This window comes from Oryctolagus cuniculus, chromosome 6 (assembly GCF_964237555.1).
Source record: "Oryctolagus cuniculus chromosome 6, mOryCun1.1, whole genome shotgun sequence".
NCBI lineage: Eukaryota > Metazoa > Chordata > Mammalia > Lagomorpha > Leporidae > Oryctolagus > Oryctolagus cuniculus.
In genome coordinates, this window is record NC_091437.1 from 167,246,852 (window position 1) to 167,265,238 (window position 18,387).

The 18,387-nt window shown below is 61.5% G+C and overlaps 1 protein-coding gene across 3 annotated transcripts; it reads left to right on the top strand.

Moving 5' to 3' along the window:
- Positions 1–10,815: 10,815 nt before the first annotated feature.
- On the top strand, positions 10,816–14,060 carry LOC103347227 (endogenous retrovirus group K member 6 Gag polyprotein). Of its 3 annotated transcripts, none has more exons than XM_070075908.1 (2): positions 10,816–12,625; positions 13,408–14,060. In XM_070075908.1, the coding sequence occupies exons 1-2, from the start codon at positions 11,208–11,210 to the stop codon at positions 13,913–13,915; spliced, it is 1,926 nt and encodes a 641-aa protein (XP_069932009.1). In that variant the 5' UTR covers positions 10,816–11,207; the 3' UTR covers positions 13,916–14,060. The 3 variants fall into 3 exon arrangements, with proteins under 3 accessions (XP_069932009.1, XP_051686983.1, XP_008251932.2); XM_051831023.2 differs by having other exon boundaries at positions 10,818–12,146; positions 13,617–14,060; XM_008253710.4 differs by having other exon boundaries at positions 10,836–12,625; positions 13,617–14,060.
- Positions 14,061–18,387: the final 4,327 nt, after the last annotated feature.

Sequence of the window (18,387 nt, forward strand, 5' to 3'; positions counted from 1 at the left end):
GCAGGAGAAGAGTGGGGGAGGGGAGAGCAAGAGGGAAGGAGAGAGGAGGAGGGGAGTGGAGGAGAAGATGGAGAGATGGGGGAAAGAGAGAGGGAGAGAGGAAGAGGGAGGGGGAGAAAGGGGGGAGAGGGAGAGAGGGAGAGGAAGACAGGGAGGGGGAGAAAGGGAGAGGGAGAGGGAGGGAGGGGGAGGGAGGGGGAGAGAGGAAGGGGGAGGGGATAGAGGGAGAAGGAGAGGGAGGGAGAGAGAGGGAGGGGGAGGGAGGGAAGGGGAGGGAGGGAAGGGGAGGAGGAGAGGGAGAGAATATTCATTTGCTGGTTCATTCTAATGGCCACAACAGCCAGGGTTAGGTCGGCCTGAAGCCAGTAAAGGAGACATTTCTGTATAGCTGCACAATGTGTGTTTTAAGCTGTTATTACAAAGAGCCCAAAAAGTTATTAAAAATTAAAAATTTGGCTACACCAGGAGGTGGCCGAAGTTTGCAGGAGCAGAGCCGGCTCAGCCAGGAGGGCGCAGAGCCCGCGCCGCCGGCAGAGGGCGCGCGGCGACCGCGGCCGGGGAGACAAGGACGGCAACGCGTGGGGATTTCCGCGCAGAACACGCCGCGCGCGGAAGCGTCCTCGAGGAAACGTGGACACGGGGCTCACTGGAAAGCGTCCCCACCGTGTTCCAAGAGCTGGCCGGCTGTCTGCGCCCGTTGGCAAAACAGACGCCCGCAGCTGGCGCTTAATACAGAGGAGGGGTCCTGGCCTCTGCCTCGGGCTTCCCGGTGGCGAGAGCACCTGCGAGGGGGGTCACAGGTCAGGGCAGGGGCCAGGCCCACTGTCCCATAACACCCGCTCTCAAGGGAACCACCCCGGCTCAGGGCCCCTGCCCTCAGCCCCGCCTCTTCCAGGGGCTACCACCTCCCCCCACGGCACTGCCTCCAGGCTCCCAGCACGGGGACCACAGCGGAAATCATGGACCCTAACTAAAGGAAGACTGAAGGGTCGGCGCTGGCATGGCAGGCAAAACCACCGCCTGCAACGCCAGCCTCCCATATGGGCACCGGTTCGAGTCCCGGCTGCTCCACCTCCCATCCAGCTCCCTGCTAATGGCCTGGGAGAGCAGTGGAGGATGGACCAAGTGCTTGGGCCCCTGCACCTGTGTAGGAGACCCGGAAGAAGCTCCTGACTCCTGGTTTCAGCCTGGCCCAGCCCTGGTCATTGCAGTCATCTGGGGAGTGAACCAGCAGATGGAAGATTCTCTCTCTCTCTCTCTCTCTCTCTCTGCCTTTCAAGTAAATAAAAAATAAATCTTTTACAAAGGGAATCCTGAAGACAGGAGGGCATCCCTGTGCCCCAGGCCAGCTGGGACAGTGCCGGGCACCCAGGACGCTGACGGGCAAGGTCAGCCAGCTGGCCAGGGGGCCGGGGCCGGGGCCGGGGCCGGGAGACCACAACCCAGCCTCTGGGGGCTGCCACACCCCTCTCCCATCCTGATGTCCAGGTAGCAGTGACCTAGACAACACGGTGCCCGCCTGTGGGACGGTTTTTGGGGACCTGGGACTGGCAGTCCTCGGAGATGCCTTCCCTTTGTCCACTGTCCCTGCGGCCAGCACACAGCAGGGAGGGCGGGTGGCCTGGGAGCCGCCTGGGAGTGAACCAGGGCAGCCTGGGCGCCACACGCGCAGCTCAGGGCCGGTGGGGGAATGAGCTCAATGTTGTGCGCGTGAAAGAGGGCAGGCGTGCCTCCCCCAGAGCCAGGGCTTGCAGTGATTCGTGGAGGGGCAGGCGCCACACTCGTCAGGGAGCCGGTGGTGTCGCCACGTGGTGTGGCTGCATCCCGTGGCAGGCGGGAGACCAAATGGTGGCCCGTGGTGCAGACCAAAGAGATACAGCGGCTGCCGGCTGGCACTGCAGGGAGGAGCTGAGGCGTCACACCAGGCTGAGGCAGGCCACACCCCTTCCCTGCACCCTTGCCTCCATCCCCTTCCGGGGTGGGAACTGAAGCCTCAGCCACGTCGCCCGCGAAGAGCCAGCGTCGCCGCAGCTGCGTCCCCTCCCCTCCCCTGGCACTCTTCAGGTCGCTATAACAAAGTTACCGTTTCAATAATAACATTGCCCATCCCACACCTGCGCCAATCTTCCGAGGCTTCGAGGCTTCCGAAGGAGAGCGAGGAGAGGGGCGGCACCCCAGCCCTTGAGCGCTCAGCAAAGCCCTGCCCGGACACCGCCCCATGCCTGCAGGTGCTGGAGCAGCCCTGGGCCCCGCGATGGCGGCACACTCCCCGCTGGCTTTGCTCTGCACGGATCTCGCTTCTCTGCTGCATCCTTGAGTGCTTTCTCACGTGCACACAAGCACTCCGACCCAGCCCAGCCGGGGCCAGCCCATGGCACCGGCTACAAGCGAGAAGCGAGCAAAACCAGATTCTGAAGCAGGACCCACAGCAGGGGGAAGCTGGACGTTCCAGGCCCGGGATTCAGAGCAGCCGTGATGACCATGGAGGGAGCAGGCGCCAGGGCTCTGCAGCGAGAAGGTGCCGGGACCCAGGGTGGAAATGAAGGCCGCCTTGAAAACTTATTTATTTGGAAGGGAGAGTGACAGATAGACGTCAAAGAGAGATGAGAGAGAGAGAGAGAGAGAGAGAGAGAGAGAGAGATCGCCCGTCTGCTGGTTCACTCCCTAAATAACTGCAACAGTCGGTTGGAGCCAGGCTGAAGCCAGGAGCCAGGAGCTTCCTCCAGGTCTCCCACACGAGCACAGGGGCCCAGGCACTTGGGCATCTTCCTGCTTTCCCAGGCCCTCAGCAGGGAATGGATCGGAAGCAAATCAGCCTGACTCGAACCAGCACGCTGCTACGGGGTGCTGGTGTCAGAGCGATCGCTTAACCAGCAGGACCACAAAGGGTGCCTTGGAGTGGACACAGGCGCTGGGCGCTTGGTGTGGACAAGGGAAGAGGAGAGCAAGCCAGCTGGAGATTTGCTCACAGGAGCTTCCCAAGCACGTGGCGCACAGACGTGAAAGAAAGGGACAGATGTGCAACCGCTCTGTACCGAGCTCCCGTGGTACCCGTGTGTGCCGAGCTCCCGTGGTACCTGTGTGTGCTGACCTCCCGTGGTACCCGTGTGCCGTGTGCTGAGCTCCCGTGGTACCTGTGTGCTGTGTACTGAGCTCCCGTGGTACCTGTGTACTGTGTGCTGACCTCCCGTGGTACCCGTGTGTGCCGTGTACCGAGCTCCCGTGGTACCTGTGTACTGTGTACTGAGCTCCCGTGGTACCTGTGTACTGTGTGCTGAGCTCCCGTGGTACCTGTGTACTGTGTACTGAGTTTCCGTGGTACCTGTGTGCTGTGCCCTGAGCTCCCGTGGTACCCGTGTACTGTGTACTGAGCTCCCGTGGTACCCGTGTGCTGTGTGCTGAGCTCCCGTGGTACCCGTGTACTGTGTGCTGAGCTCCCGTGGTACCCGTGTACTGTGTACTGAGCTCCCGTGGTACCTGTGTACTGTGTACTGAGCTCCCGTGGTACCCGTGTACTGTGTGCTGAGCTCCCGTGGTACCCGTGTACTGTGTGCTGAGCTCCCGTGGTACCCGTGTGCTGTGTGCTGAGCTCCCGTGGTACCCGTGTACTGTGTACTGAGCTCCCGTGGTACCTGTGTACTGTGTACTGAGCTCCCGTGGTACCCGTGTACTGTGTGCTGAGCTCCCGTGGTACCCGTGTACTGTGTACTGAGCTCCCGTGGTACCCGTGTACTGTGTACTGAGCTCCCGTGGTACCCGTGTACTGTGTGCTGAGCTCCTGTGGTACCTGTGTACTGTGTACTGAGCTCCCGTGGTACCCGTGTGTGCTGAGCTCCCGTGGTGCCTGTGTACTGTGTGCTGAGCTCCCGTGGTACCCGTGTACTGTGTACTGAGCTCCTGTGGTACCCGTGTGCCATGTGCTGAGTTCCCGTGGTACCCGTGTGCTGTGTACTGAGCTCCCGTGGTACCTGTGTGCTGTGTGCTTAGTTTTCGTGGTACCTGTGTGCCATGCACCAAGCTCCCGTGGTACCTGTATGCTATGTGCTGAGCTCCCGTGGTACCCGTGTACTGTGTACTGAGCTCCTGTGGTACCCGTGTGCCATGTGCTGAGCTCCCGTGGTACCTGTGTGCTGTGTACTGAGTTTCCGTGGTACCTGTGTCCCGTGTGCTGAGCTTCCGTGGCACCTGTGTGCCGTGCACCAAGCTCCCGTGGTACCCGTATGCCATGTGCTGAGCTCCCGTGGTACCCGTGTGCTGTGTACTGAGTTTCCGTGGTACCCGTATGCCATGTGCTGAGCTCCTGTGGTACCTGTATCCCGTGTGCTGAGTTTCCGTGGTACCCGTGTGCCATGCACCAAGCTCCCGTGGTACCCGTGTGCCGTGCACCAAGCTTCCGTGGTACCTGTATGCCATGTGCTGAGCTTCCGTGGTACCTGTGTGCTGTGCTCCTGTGGTCAACAGGCTGATGGAGCTGTGGCCAGCAGACGGCCACGCCACACAGCTCAAAAGAAAGCCTCCAGGGCCCCGCTGTGGCGGGCTGGGCCGCTGCCTGCGACGCCGGCATCCCACACGGCGCTGGTTCAAGTCCTGGCTGCCGCACTTCCGGTGCAGCTCCCTGCTGATGGCCTAGGGAGGCAGCCTAGGGATGGCCCAGGTGCTTGGGCCCCCGCACCCACGTGGGAGACCCCATTGAACTGCAGGCTCCCGGCTTTGGCCTGGCCCAGTCCCAGCCGTTGCATCCATTTGGGGAATGAAGCAGCGATGGATGATCTGTCTGTCTTCCTCTCTGCGAAACTCTGCCTTTCAAATAAACACTTCGGTCTTGCTGGGGCCAGGCTCCCCCCACCAGAGGGGCACAGCTGTGGCGGACGCCGGTCGCCGACCAGGAGTCTCCAGCAGATGGCGCAGGAACCACTGCAGAGGACAGTCACAGCTGGATGCCTTGGGAATTCGGGCCACGCGGGCCACCGCACGGGACCGCGGAAGAAGACGCGGACCAGCCCGCTTCGCTCCCTGTGCGGGCGGCCGGCGCCGGTCCGAGCCCGCTCTGGGCCCCGCGTCTGGCCGCCCACACCGCTGCGGGAAGCCTGCGTGACTCCCGTGTGGCTCCTGCTTCCCTCGGTTCCCCGCCGCGGACCCGCGAGGAGGCGGCCCTCGGACGGCTGCGGTCCCCGCCGCCCCACACCGGAGCCGTCCCGCTCCGGCCGCCGAGAGGCGGAGCCGGGGCCGGTGGTCGGGCGCCCAGGCCGGGCGTGCTGCGCTGGGCCAGCTGGGCTGCTGAGATGACGCACGTCGAGGGGCCTCCTCGGACGGCGGGTACTTCGGCTGGGCACTCCCAGGGCCTCCTCTCCGCCAAGCCGTGCGGAGCTGGCTCCCAGCCCCGCCTCTCCAGGGAAGCAGCACGCCGCCTCCGGTTTGCTGGAAGTTTTGTTTTTGTTTATTTGCAAGGCAGAGGGCAAGAGAGGTCATCATCCGCTGGTCCACGTCCCAAAGACCGGGTCCCCCGCTGCTGCCGCCCCCCTTTCATAACTCAGGAACTGCCCCCACGGGAGGTGGGCGTCGCAAGCCAAACGCCCACCCGGCACCAGCGTCCTCTGGGTGGGCACCGAGTCACTGCCCACCCCCGAGCCCCTCCTGCTTCAGAGAGGAGTGGGCACCCCCACGGGGCAGCTGGTTCTGGCCACCGGGGAGGCGGGGCCCAGGGCTGTGTCTGGCTGTCCAGGCTGGAACCCTGGACGCTCAGCCCTGCCACGCAGGACAGGGCCCCTCCTGGGGACGAAGGGACAGGGACTGCAGCGGGGGCAGGGCGGCTCCCACAGCCGCAGCCCCGGGGCCTCCCAGTGTGCCCTCGGTGCCGGCCCCTCTCTCTGGGTCCTCGCACGCCCCCCACGTGTGCCTGTGTCCCAGCGGCCCCTGGGGACACACTGGGGCAGACACGTGTGTGACGTCCCTTCCCCTTCATTGTGTCTCTTCAGACCTGGCCCCCCTCCCACACCGTGGGGTCCCGCCCGTCGCCACTGTCCGCTTGTGCCACTCACCTGCTTCCTCCCCACCCCCACCCCCACCCCCTAACTTACTCCTGCCCTCCAGGACTGATGCTGGACACACGTGGTCCTCAGGGGCGGGCTGGGTCCCGGGCTGCTGGCAAGAGGGACTGACGGCCCATGAGGGACGTGTGTCAGCAGCTGTGTCCCCGCTGCCTGTCCCTTCAGCCCCGCCTGACACCAGGACACAGGCCCGTGGAGGGGCGGGGCAGGGGATGTCTGCAGGGTCTGGGCCTTCTGCAAGCACAGGGCTGTCCTGGACAGCAGAGGCCGTTCGTAAAACGCACAAATGAGCAGAGGCTCTCCTGGCGGCGCTGGAACCCCAGGGTGCCCACGCGGCCCGGGGCCCCGGCACTCTGGGGGAGACCTGTGTGTGGCCCCCGCGGTGGTGCCACTGGGGCTGGCATCTTCGTGTTAAGCGTTTCTGGCGGCTTCTGCCGTTCACTGTGTGACGGCATTCCTGCCCCACTTTGGTTCTCCTCGCTGGTGGCTGAGCGGACATTGTTGGTGGGGCCCGAACGCTGAGGGCAGAGGGGATGCCGGGACAGAGGGGATGCCGGGACAGAGGGGTGCCGGGACAGAGGGCATGCCGGGACAGAGGGGATGCCGGGACAGAGGGGTGCCGGGGACAGAGGGGATGCCGGGACAGAGGGGGTGCCGGGACAGAGGGGGTGCCGGGACAGAGGGGTGCCGGGACAGAGAGGTGGTGGGACAGAGGGGATGCTGGGACAGAGGGGGTGCCGGGACAGAGGGGTGCCGGGACAGAGGGGATGCCGGGACAGAGGGGGTGCCGGGACAGAGGGGTGCCGGGACAGAGTGGGTGCCGGGACAGAGTGGGTGCCGGGACAGAGGGGGTGGTGGGACAGAGGGGTGGTGGGACAGAGGGGGTGCCGGGACAGAGGGGTGCTGGGGCACAGCGTTCCAAGCCTCCTTGGCGAGGAAGGCTCTGACGGATGATGGGGAGAGAGGGGGACAGGGCCGAGGGCTGCAGCTGCCCCCACATCGAAGCTAAGCCAGACCCCAGCTCCGTTCACCCGCCAGCCTCAGTGCTCAAGCCGTGGGGACCGGGGACCCAGGAGCAGCCCCTCCATGAGTGCCCCCTCTGGGCTGCAGTCCCATCCCTCCTGGGACCCTGGTCAGCAGCAGCAGCAGAGGTCCTCAACACAGGAGGGAAGGGGCAGGGCCTCTTCCCAGGCAGGGCCAGGACCCAAAGTGTGCAGGAAGCCGAGTTGGCAAGTCCATGCACTACCCAGGGCACCCCGGAACCCGAGCAACCGAGATGCTGAGCACTGCGCGGCTGACCTGACCCAGCCTGCAGGCCCCCAGGTGTGCCCAGGGGCGGTGGTTAGGGGCTGAGGGGTCCTCCACGCTCAGCAGGAGCACCAGGCTCCTCTGCAGCTCAGCAGTGCCAGAGGTCCTGCAGCAAAGCCCGTGTGGGCGGGGCTGGCCAGTGTGGGCGGGGCTGGGCGTAGCAGGCGGAGCCGCCACCTGTGGCGCTGCAGGTCCCAGTGTAAACGCGTAATTACTCTTACCCTGGCTCTTTGTCGCACGTGGAAGAATTTCCCAGTGGACAGCAGAGAGATTTGCATAGATTTATTAGAGTCAAAGACCCCCAGCATGCAGGGGGAGGGGCTTCCAAGAGAAGAAAAAGCAAAAAGCCCTGAAGCACTCGGCTTTTCCAGTAAAGGAAAAAATAACTTGACAATGAGATTGGCAATCAGCTACCAGGCCAGGCCAGAGCATGAAAGGGTCTGATGTAGATTCTCCGTCCTGCCCGGCCTGTGAGGGGTGGGCCAGGTAACCCTGTGAGCCCCGGAAGGGCTCCCTTGCTATTCTCATGGTAAATTTGGAGCAAGGAGGGCAGTCTGTTCTCGCTAAAGATACTCTTTGTGGGGACCTGCGCTGTGGTGCAGTGGGTTATCGCTCTGGGCTAAAGTGCCGGCATCCATATGGACACCAGTTCAAGTCCCGGCTGCTCCACTTCCCATCCAGCTCTCTGCTGTAGCCTGGGAAAGCAGTGGAAGATGGCCCAAGCGCCTGGGCTCTGCACCCACGTGGGAGACCCAAAGAAGCCCCTGGCTCTGGCTTCGGCCTGGCCCAGTCCTGGCTGTTAGCAGCCATTTGAGGAGTGAAACAGTGACTGTATTACCGGAGAAATGGCAGGGTTCTTGTCTTCACGCAAGAAAGAATTCAGGCGGGAGACAGTAGTGGGAGGTAAAATAGCAAGGTTTATTAGGGAAGGATGGATGGGCACCTCTCCAGACAGGTGGTGGGGGGGAAGGTTACCTGGTTGAGTGGAGAGAGTACACTTGGGCAGGCAGGCGGGCGGGTAGCTCAGCGGAGAGGCAGAGGGCTGAGCGCGCCGTCCGGTCAAGGCTGGGGGTTTTTAAGGAGATGGGTCTTGCTTCCCCACCTCTGCTCCTCTTGGAACAAAGGGCTTTTTGGATGCAAATAGAAAAACTTCTCTCTGAGTTTTCCCTTGAAGGTACATTTCCTCCTGAAACAAAGGACTCTATGGATGCAAATGTTATCAGACTGGAGGAAGGGTGAGCAGGACCCCTAGAATGCAGATGCTGGGCTGCACCTGGGAGATTGTGGAAGATTTGTTAGGGAGAAGGGGCGGGGACCCCCCCCCCACCTGGCAGGTTATCAGGTGGAAGGGGGCAGGGCAGGATGTGAACACTGGGCTGCCCCTGAAGCATTATCCGGATGACTGAGATGTAGACGCATATGCTGGACATATGGCCTGCCACACACACGTAAGCTCATATCTAACTTTCCTACCTAACACTGGAGTTTGTGAAGCCTGGCGTGGAGGTTCAACTACCTCCCCTCCTTTTCTCACCCGGGCATCCCGCATCAAGTCATTGAGCAGGCAGCGCAGTACAGAAGCAAGAAGCAATGGATACTCAGCATCCGCTAGTTCCAGATATAGATATATATATATATAATTTTTCATTTCAGCAGAAGTAACTCCTTGACAGTAGGGGCTCCATTTTGCAGCACCTGAGGCTCCACTCTGGGGCGCACGCCCTCCCCCACCGCGTGAGACACCGGCTGGAGCCATGCTCTAAGACACTGGGACACTAGCAGTCTGCTACGCCACACCTGGCAAAGCACAGAACCCCCGGCACGAGCGCTCAAGCTTGGGAGCCGATAGGCTGCACCGGGGTGATGATGAAAGGAGCTTTGTCTGTGTCCTACATGTGAGTCAAGCAAGACCTGCAGCAATGTCAAGACCACAATTGAAACTGTTAAGATTGTAACTGACATTGCCTAGATTATATTTGCTGTTAGTTTTGCATAGGATTTAGGTCAGTTTGACCCCAGTAACCACGTAGTCCCCTCCCAATGGTGTGGTTTTTGCCTTTAAAAACCCTGCTGTTGCGGTGACTCTTCCCAGTCACCGTCACCGCCGGAGAATTAGGCAGGCTGCCCGCAGCTTGCCTTGACCAAGGAGGGCAAGTGCGCCACCCGCCACTCAGCCTTCCCAAACCCGGGGGACAATCAGGCGTGGTGTGGAGCCCAGTCGAGGCAGGGTCTCACTGTATTGTAAAAGGGAGGTGTACACATAGCTGAGGTACAGAGCGGATGCGGGCAAGGGGTGGGCTGATGCGATGCGAAAGGGCCTTAGCCACTCCTATTGCACCACCTTAATGATCCGTAGGCAGAAGCGCCCTGGGGCTGGGGTGTTTGCCACCAGGGATTTGAAACTTAAAGTCAGGTTTTCAAAGTCCAGGCAGGCTCGGGAAGCTTCCTCTAGGCCTCCCCACATGCTGTGTTGGGCTTCGGGGTCCAGTGTTCTGTGGGGCACAAGCCTACTCAGCCGCCAGCAATCAAGGACTCTAAACGCATGAGTGTGCCCCCCCCACACACACCCTAACTCTGCCTTTCAAAGAACAAAGACGCGAGGCAGGGAGTACAGCAGCTTCCGGCCAGCAGGGCTTGGAGGTCCATGGGGCCCGGGACGGTCCTCTGCGGACAGTGAGAGGCCAGCATGCCCTTCTGTGTCCGAGGGGTGGGCTCTGGGCTGCGCCTGTGGGTGGGCTGGGATTTCCTGACCCAGGGGAGAGGAAGTGAGGCCTCCACCCCAGACAAGGGAGCGATGGAGCCCAGAGCAGGCAAATGTCCTGACCTGTTCCCTGTGACCCCGGCCCAGTTCCCCACGGGCGCCAGCCTCTCCGCTCCCCACAGCGCCCACGCGTCCGGGCAGGCGCCCCCTCGGTTCCAGCGTCCCCTAAGAGTGTCCGAGCCCCCCCAAGCGTGTCCCGAGGCCAGCAGCTCTGTAGCTGTGCTTATAGATGCTGTAAGGAGCCTAGCGCTGCTCTCCCACCGCCCAGCTCTCTGTAGCACACTCAGCCCCGTGGCCAGCTAGGGGCGGGGCCTGAGGGCCTCAGCTCAGAGCCCCCCTCCTGGTTTTTCCGATTTTCTGTAGTGAACTTGCAGGTCCAAGCTGTCACTGACGTCTGTCTTCTGTCGCCTGTAGAGTAACAAGTGAGCCCTCCAGAACCCTGGCTTCCTCTGGGGCAAGGCAGCGGGGCAGGGGTTAGGGAGGCTGTGCCTGGACAGCTGGGGTCAAAGGGCACAGCCGACCTGCACCAGGGAGCAGACCATGGAGCCTGGGCCTGCTGCTGGCCTGGGTCGGTCAGAGCAGAAATGACCTCAACCAGCTGCACCCTTGCTCAAGGCCAGCGCCGCCACCCCCACGAGGGGAGGGGCTGAGCCTGCAAGGAGTGGGGGTGGGGCAGCAGACCCTGTGGGAGGCTCCTGGGTGGTTGAGGCAGGCGGGCACCCCCCCAGCAGATGGGGGGTGGGTTCTCACGAGGAGCTCAGGACTTGTTTACCAGCAGGATGTTTACCCTGCTCCCTCGGGAGGCGGGAGGCGGGCTGCGGTCATGTGACCGGAGGTCTGGTTAGCTCTGCCCTAGACAATGCTGTGAACGGAAACCACCTCTGGGGCCAGCAAGAAAACCCGGCGGAGCGGGGGTTTTCGTACAGAGACCGGGTTTTCTTCTTACGGAGACTAAAGGCCAGGGGCAAGGCAGAGAGACGCTCCTCCCCCTCCCCGGAGGCCCCCCCAGCCCCTGCGTTGTCCGCCTCCCGCCCAGCAGGCAGCTTGAGGAGGGGCGCAGGGAGCCGCCGCCGCGGGCTGCGTGAGTAGCCATGGGGCAGGGCGTGAGCGTGGACAGCCACCAGTGCTCCGGAGTTCTACGGCAGCTCTTGAAGGCGCGAGGAGTCAGCGTGGCAGAAAAAGATCTCCAGGGCTTCCTGGCCGCGGTCCCCAAGTACAACCCGTGGTTCGCGGAGCACTCACGTCTAGATCTCCGGGAGTGGGAGAGGGTCGGGGAGACGCTAAAAGAGACGCGGGGCCGCGTACACAAGAACGCCCTGGCCGTGTGGACACAGGTGACGTTAGCCCTGGAGCCGCTGTGGGGGGACCCGGCCGGCCCAGACGAAGAGCAGGCGGTGCCCGGTGCGCCCGCCGCGCCCTCTGCGCCCTCTGCGCCCGCCGCGCCCGCCGCGCCCGCCGCGCCCGTGGAGACGCCTCTGCAGAGGGCGCTGCGGGAAGGCGCGCAGGACATGGACGTGGAGGACATGCTGGCCTTCCTCGACGCGGCGTGGCCAGCGCCCGGGACCGCTGTTGATTTCAGGATGATCAAGGCGCTGCGGGAGAGCGTGGCTGAGAACGGCCTCCGCGCCCCCTTCACCATCACCCTGGTGGAGGCTGTGTCTCGGTTCCCGCTCCCTCCTAACGACTGGTTTCAGCTGGCGCGGGCCTGTCTCAACTTTTGGGACTTTGCCATTTGGAAGAGCGAATACTCGGATCAGGCTCAGGGCCAAGCGAGCCGGAACAAGAGGCTAGGCGTGAACATCTCCTTGGACATGCTCACGGGGTCGGGCCCGTATCTGGGCCTCGCTGCTCAGGCCAGCATGCCGGCCCAGGCCTACCAGCAGATTGGAGAGTGTGCGCGCCGCGCCTGGTCGGCCTTGCCGGCCCAGGCACGGGCAGAGTTACCGGGCAGCTATGCAAAATGCCTTCAAGGCCCCAAGGAGCCGTTCTCGGACTTTGTGGACCGGCTGGCGCGGCGGTTACGGAGACAGGTGGGTAACCCCTCTGTTGAGGAGTTCCTGCTGGGGCACCTGGCGTACGAGAACGCCAACGGGGACTGCAGACGGGCTCTGGGGTCCCTGCCAGACACCCGGACGCTGCCCGAGATGATCCGCGCCTGCCAGGACGTCGGCACCACCACGCACCAGGCGCAGGTGTTCGCGGCTGCGCTCGCAGGGGCTCTGCGAGTTTGCTTCCAGTGTGGGAAGAGCGGCCACCTGCAAGCCCAGTGTAGACAGCCGTCCAAGACAGCGCCCGGGCCCCGCCGGCCCGCGCCTGCCGCGGCTCGGAAGTCCCCGAGACAGGGTGGGGCAGGCCCTGCACTGTGCCCTCGCTGTGAAAAAGGAAACCACTGGGCAAGTCAGTGTAGGTCACGGCTTCACAAAGACGGACGGCCCCTTCCGGAGCGGCAGGTGCAGGGGCCGCAGAGCCCACCCACGCGGGAGCCACCGCGGGGAGTGCCGGCCTCGGGGTGAGTACCACGCAGGAAGGCCTTCCTCCTGGGCCCGGGGACCCCCTGTGGACGAAGCCGCTGGTCCTTGAGGGGGCTGTGAGGCCGACTGTACAGCAGAAATCAAAAGGGTGGTCGCTCAAGTCAGGTGTATCAAATACCAAATTCTTCAGGGGATCGGCGAGCCCGACTTCTTACCAAGTAGAAACTTAGGGGAGGCAGAGGCTTTGGCAGCTGCGGTGTCCAGCGGGCACAACAGGTAGCCAGGGAGTGGCCCCAACACGCGGGCACAGCCTCTCCAGGCCTCCTTGGTACCAGGGCCAACGTCGGTGAGCCCACTCCCGTCCCGTGAGGGGAGACAGAGCGCCTGTCCGTGGGCACGAGGCGTCCTCGCTAACCGACAAGCAGTGGGGAAGGACAGGGGACGCCAGGTCAGAGCCGCAGACCCTGCTGGCGCGAAGCTGGAAAAGCTCCCAAAGCCACCCCCGCCGTGGGGAGGGGCGGCCTAGGGTCAGCAACGCTGCAGGCAGAGCTGCAGTTTGATTTTAGCTGCTGCCTGTTCGTGCCAACCTCCCTGGCCAGCCAGGTAACAAGTCAGCAGGTGCCCCCCTGAGGAGGTGCACACCTCCCTCCCTCCCTCCCGGCTCTTCCAGTGCCCCGTGGTGAGAGACAGGTGTGCACTCACACCTGGCCAGGCCTCAGTGCCTCAAGCCCATCCCTCCTGCAGTGGCCACACCTTCCCTGGCACTCCGATGCGGCGCTGTCCTGTGGTTTGGACCCTGTGTATCTCATCTGCTTGTTAGATCCACTTCCTCCGGGCTGGAAGCCGGGGTTCCCGATGGCCGTGCACAGGGAGCTGGCACTGCAGCCCAGGGCCAGCGCCCCGGGAATGGGGGCCCAGGCCAGCCACAGGCCCGGAACACAGCGGGAGCGTTCTCTGCGCAGCCAGGCGCACGCCTGCCTTCCCACTCACGCTCACGGTGCCTCCGTTCCTGTGTGCTCATGAGAACAGGTGACTGCTGTACCCGAGCCATCGCGCAGGAACACAAGGCCGCTCTTCTCCAGCCAATGGGATCCACAGCGTGGGCCCCGCCCCGCGTCAGCGCCCCCCTGGAGCAGGCAGCACCCACCCCACTCCCCACCTGCACTCGGTCGGGACCGGCCATTCCAGCCCCGTGCCCGCCAGCAGTGGAATCAGAATTTACCCCAACCCCTGCCTTCCTCCAAGAGAGCAGCTCAGCCTGCACCCTGTCCTGCTCCCCACCCCAGCCCGCACTCTTGCCCAGCTGCGAAAGCCCAGGAAAAGCCTGAAGCAGCAGCTCCCCTCTGCGCGCTGCCCCCCGCCCCTCCTGACCCCGGGCCGCAGCCCACTCAGCACCAGCTCTCTGCCACCTGTCCATTCTGTGTCCAGCTGTGAATTTACTTCTCTTTCTGAATAAATCTGTTTTGGCTATGAGTTTGTGTCCTGTTTCTCTGTTCTGCTCCCCTTTACAAAAGCAACAAATAGAAAAAAGGGGAGCCACCCCCACCCCCAAGCCATGGCTGTCCGCACACGCCACGGTGGGCCGCTGGACCGAGCCCGGGCATCTTGGAAAGATCCGGAGAGCGGTTCCGGCTCGGTCCTGGCCCCGTGGCAACCTTTGGTCCAGGTTGTCTTTCCAGAGAAACCCTCACACCAGCCTCGGAGGATCCCTCCAGAGAGGCAGAGGTGGACGTCCACCCAGGAGCTTGTCCGCCCCGTCGGCCAGTTCAACAGGACATCTGTCCGGAAGGGGGAGGGAGCACGAGGCCACAGCCAGACCAGGTCTTCCAGAATAGAGCCGGGAGGGGCTTGCTCCCAGGCGCCCGCAGGGTACACAGAGAGCCCCTTCCTCACGGCCCCACCAAGCGTGGGGGTCTGAGCTCCAGCTGAGCTGCCCAGAGGCAGAGCTTGGCTAGATGTGAGGTCACGGTGTGAGCTGGGAGGGGTTTGGGCTGAGGCTGAGGCTGGCCTCAGGGCCCTGCTGCTGAGCTGCGGAGAGAGCTTAGGAGGAGTGGGGCAAGCACAGGCTGATGGAGGGGCTCAGAGCGCAGTGTCCAGCAGTGTGGACAGGGCAGAGCTGGCCGAGGCAGGGCAGGGCTGTTAGCGGCAGGGGGCAGGGCTGTTGGCAGGGGCGTCTGGGTGTTAGGCAGGAAGTCAGAAACAGCCTCTGTGCGTGTGAGAAGGGCCTGAGGACCAGCACCTACTGGGAAGCCCCAGAAGCCCCGCGTCTCCCACTTCAGAGTCCTGCCCAGACCCTGATGACCTCCCAGGTGCTCCCAGCCCTCCCCCCAGGGACAGCTCCCAGGAGAATGCTCTCCTCAGGACCAAAGGGGCTGCCTGACCTGATAACAAGGGGGGCAATAAAACCTTCTCAGACGCCCTAGGGGAGCCCCCCCACTCTGCCCAAGCCAGCAAATCTGGGGGGGAATTTGCTAATTTTCAGCTGAGGAACCCCATCCTTTGTCCTGGAGGAGAGGGGAGGTGGTGGGGGTGGTAAACAGACTCCCTTAAAAACCCAGGGAGTGCAAGCAGACTCAGCCCTCTGCTCCCTGCTGAGCCCCCGCCTGGCCTGCCCGGGTGTGTTCTCTCCATCAACCACCAACCTCGCTCTCCCCAGTCCCAGAGTCCCAGTGACAAGGCGCTCTCTCTCTATCCCTTCCGTTCTGACGGATGCCCTGTGCCCAATAAAACCTTATCACCCCGCTCTCTGTCTCACGCCTGAATTCTTTCCTCATGAAGACAAGAACTCCAGGGCTTCCACAGCCTTCCCTCTGTAACATTTCTGGTGACCACAAACGGACACCACGCACAAGGGGATCCACACACGAAGGACCCACGAAGAGACCCACGAGGGAATTCACGAAGGGGTCAGGAAGGGATTGAAAGGAAGCGCCATCCAGCTCAGTACTCCTTCCCTCAAGCGGGACCGGATCTGTGGGAATGACCGTTGATCGTCCTGCGCCCCACAGCTCTCCGAGAACGTGGCGTCCCCCGGCCACAGTGTCGCCACGGCCAGAACTCCAGAGGGATTTAAGGAACAGGAGGGGAACTAGGAAAGGCAGTTGGCTGAGAGCCTGGGGACCCCCGAGCTCGCTCTGGCTTCCCGGCGGCCGGACTGCGACCCGAGGACCTCACCTCTCTTGGAGGGACGCCTGGCCACGCTGCCTACTGCTATGCGAGCGGGGCTTAGTCGGTCGAGGCTAATATCGGCCCTCCAGGTAAACTCCAACGACTGGAGAAACCGGGTGATCGTGAGCGATAGGAGGTTCTGAGCACTGCAGCAGCGCGCACACCCAACCCCACGGCCAGCCCTGCTAGGCCAGGCGAGCCGGTCTTCCCCGTAATGGGCACCACTACATCCCTGTGCTCTCTCCCAGCCATCGTGGCCTGCCGCACCCACGCGGGCTTGGCGAGGTGAGCACTCTCCAGGGCTGCCTTCCTCCTCTCCAGTTCCAGTCCAGTGCCCCGCCTCTCAGGAGGCGGAGGGGAAATGCCCCAGCTACTGCTGGCCTTGCGGGTTTCCCCGCCCACGTGAGGGAAGCCTCAGTCCACTCACGCTTTCCAACCCGACGGATGGGTGTTCTCTGCAGTTGATGGAGACTTGCTGCAGCCCTCGGCAGTCTCTGATCCTCCGCCTCTTGGTTCTGAGATGTGTTTGGGCCCGTGTGCTGATGCCCAGCTCCTCTGTGCTGCTGTCGCTGACTTAGCTGGGGAGAGCTGGCGTGTCCTGAAGGTTTCGTGTTTGTTGCCAGTACTGAGTCTGGATCGGGAGAACTGCAATGCAAAGTTGTGTACGTTATTTGTCTGCTTTTAATGTTGGAGAGAGTCCCTTAACTCTGATCAGATCTAGCCAGAGCCTTGGTAAACATGCTCAGGTTAAACGTGCTATTTTGGCTAAACGGTTTGACTCTCCGACAGTGTAAGTGCTACACCGAGTCTTCCGACTTTGAGGCTTCCAGTCGGATCCCTGGAACTCTCAAAGGATGAGACTCAGAATTTGTTAGAATACAGCTGTTTGAGTCGATTCAGATTATGCGAAGTACATTAAAATGATATAAACAACGGCAGACCTAGGCCGTAGTCATGTTACTGCTCTCCAGCTGGAGTACACGTGGGAGTAAACTCTGTGTGTACAAGCCTTTATGCTCACTACAGTAAGCCAGCACGGTGTGGTTCAAAATCCGGTTAATCCAAATGCCCTTCGGTTTGCGTGTTCCCTCGCTCAGTGTTACGTGTCTTCGATATGCTTTACGCTTGTTTCTTTAAAAGATGAAGATCTCTCAGAGCGTGTAAACATGCTAGTGTCCGTTTTGCTGTCCAGGAGGTGTTATCGTTATCAGTTACTTAAGAGCTTGGAAACGTGATTTTGACCTTCAAAATAATTCAGAGAATGCTGTGGTGTTCATTATCATCTCAGTGTCTAAAGCCATCTAGGAATCATCGCTAAGTAAAACTTGGGAAAATGCATTACGTGTAGCTTTCACGTCTTAAATGCTGTAAGGGAGACTGCTCGGGCTTGTTATTCTCATGGGTTGTTCACGCATGACAATTCAAGACCATGGGTTCAAGTTTCAGAAGGCGTGAGCAAGTCATAAAAGTTTTGTTACGCCCAGTTCAGTTGTCCCCAAAGACCGCCGAGGAGCCGATACCGCTGTGAAGGCACGAGAGTTTTACTGCAGGTCCGGGCCTGGTCTCTCAATCAACACCGACGCAGCGGGGCTGAATCGAGAGCCCCGACCCTTCAGTGAACAGGGTTTGTATAGGGTTTCAGAGACACTCCATACATCATGGTACCATTCAGCAAATCATCTCATCCCGCGGGAAATTCAAAGGACGTCTCCTAGAACTGATTAGTGCATCCAGTGGCGGGAACGGACCTACTAAAGGTGGTTGGATGGCTTTGGGGTTGATGCCTTTTGAACTGATTGGCCGAAGCATAGGGTCCCAGCTGCTGGGGTGTTCGTGCCCAACTGCAGGGTCTCAGGTAGCTATCAGTCACCTCATCTGCCCTGAGACACCAGGAACTCCAGGTATTTCTCTGTTACCTGTTACTCGGCTGTTGCTAGGAGAGTTTACTGCAAGGGGAGTCCATTTATTTACTTTTAGGAGCTTCTGGCTCAGAGTTCAGGGCCTGGTCAGGCCCAAGTTCCAAGATGGAGGCCTGATTAAAATAGTTACACCTTGATCCAGGCTCAGGTCTCACAGTTTGAGAAAAATAATAAGTTAGTAAATATCTGGAAATGGTCTCGAATGTAAATCGTTTTTTTTTTGTTTGTTTGTTTTTTGTTTTTTTTTTGGACAGGCAGAGTTAGACAGTAAGACAGAGAGAAAGGTCTTCCTTTTTCCATTGGTTCACCCCCCCCAAATGGCCGCTATGGCGGGCGCACCGCGCTGATCCGAAGGCAGGAGCCAGGTGCTTCTCCTGGTCTCCCATGGGGTGCAGGGCCCAAGCACTTGGGCCATCCTCCACTGCACTCCCGGGCCACAGCAGAGAGCTGGCCTGGAAGAGGGGCAACCGGGACAGAATCCAGCGCCCCGACAGGGACTAGAACTCAGGGTGCCGATGCCCCAGGCAGAGGATTAGCCTAGTGAGCCGCAGGCCGGCCCTTAAATGTTAAAATCTGCTTTTGTAAAACTGCAACGTCTCCTTTTAGGAGTGTCTGTTTAATTGGCTACTTTGTGCCATTTCTAGGTCCTGAAAGCTCTTTTTGACTCTGTTTAATTGTTCCAAGTTTCGCGGTGTTCCGTGTGCTAACTCTTA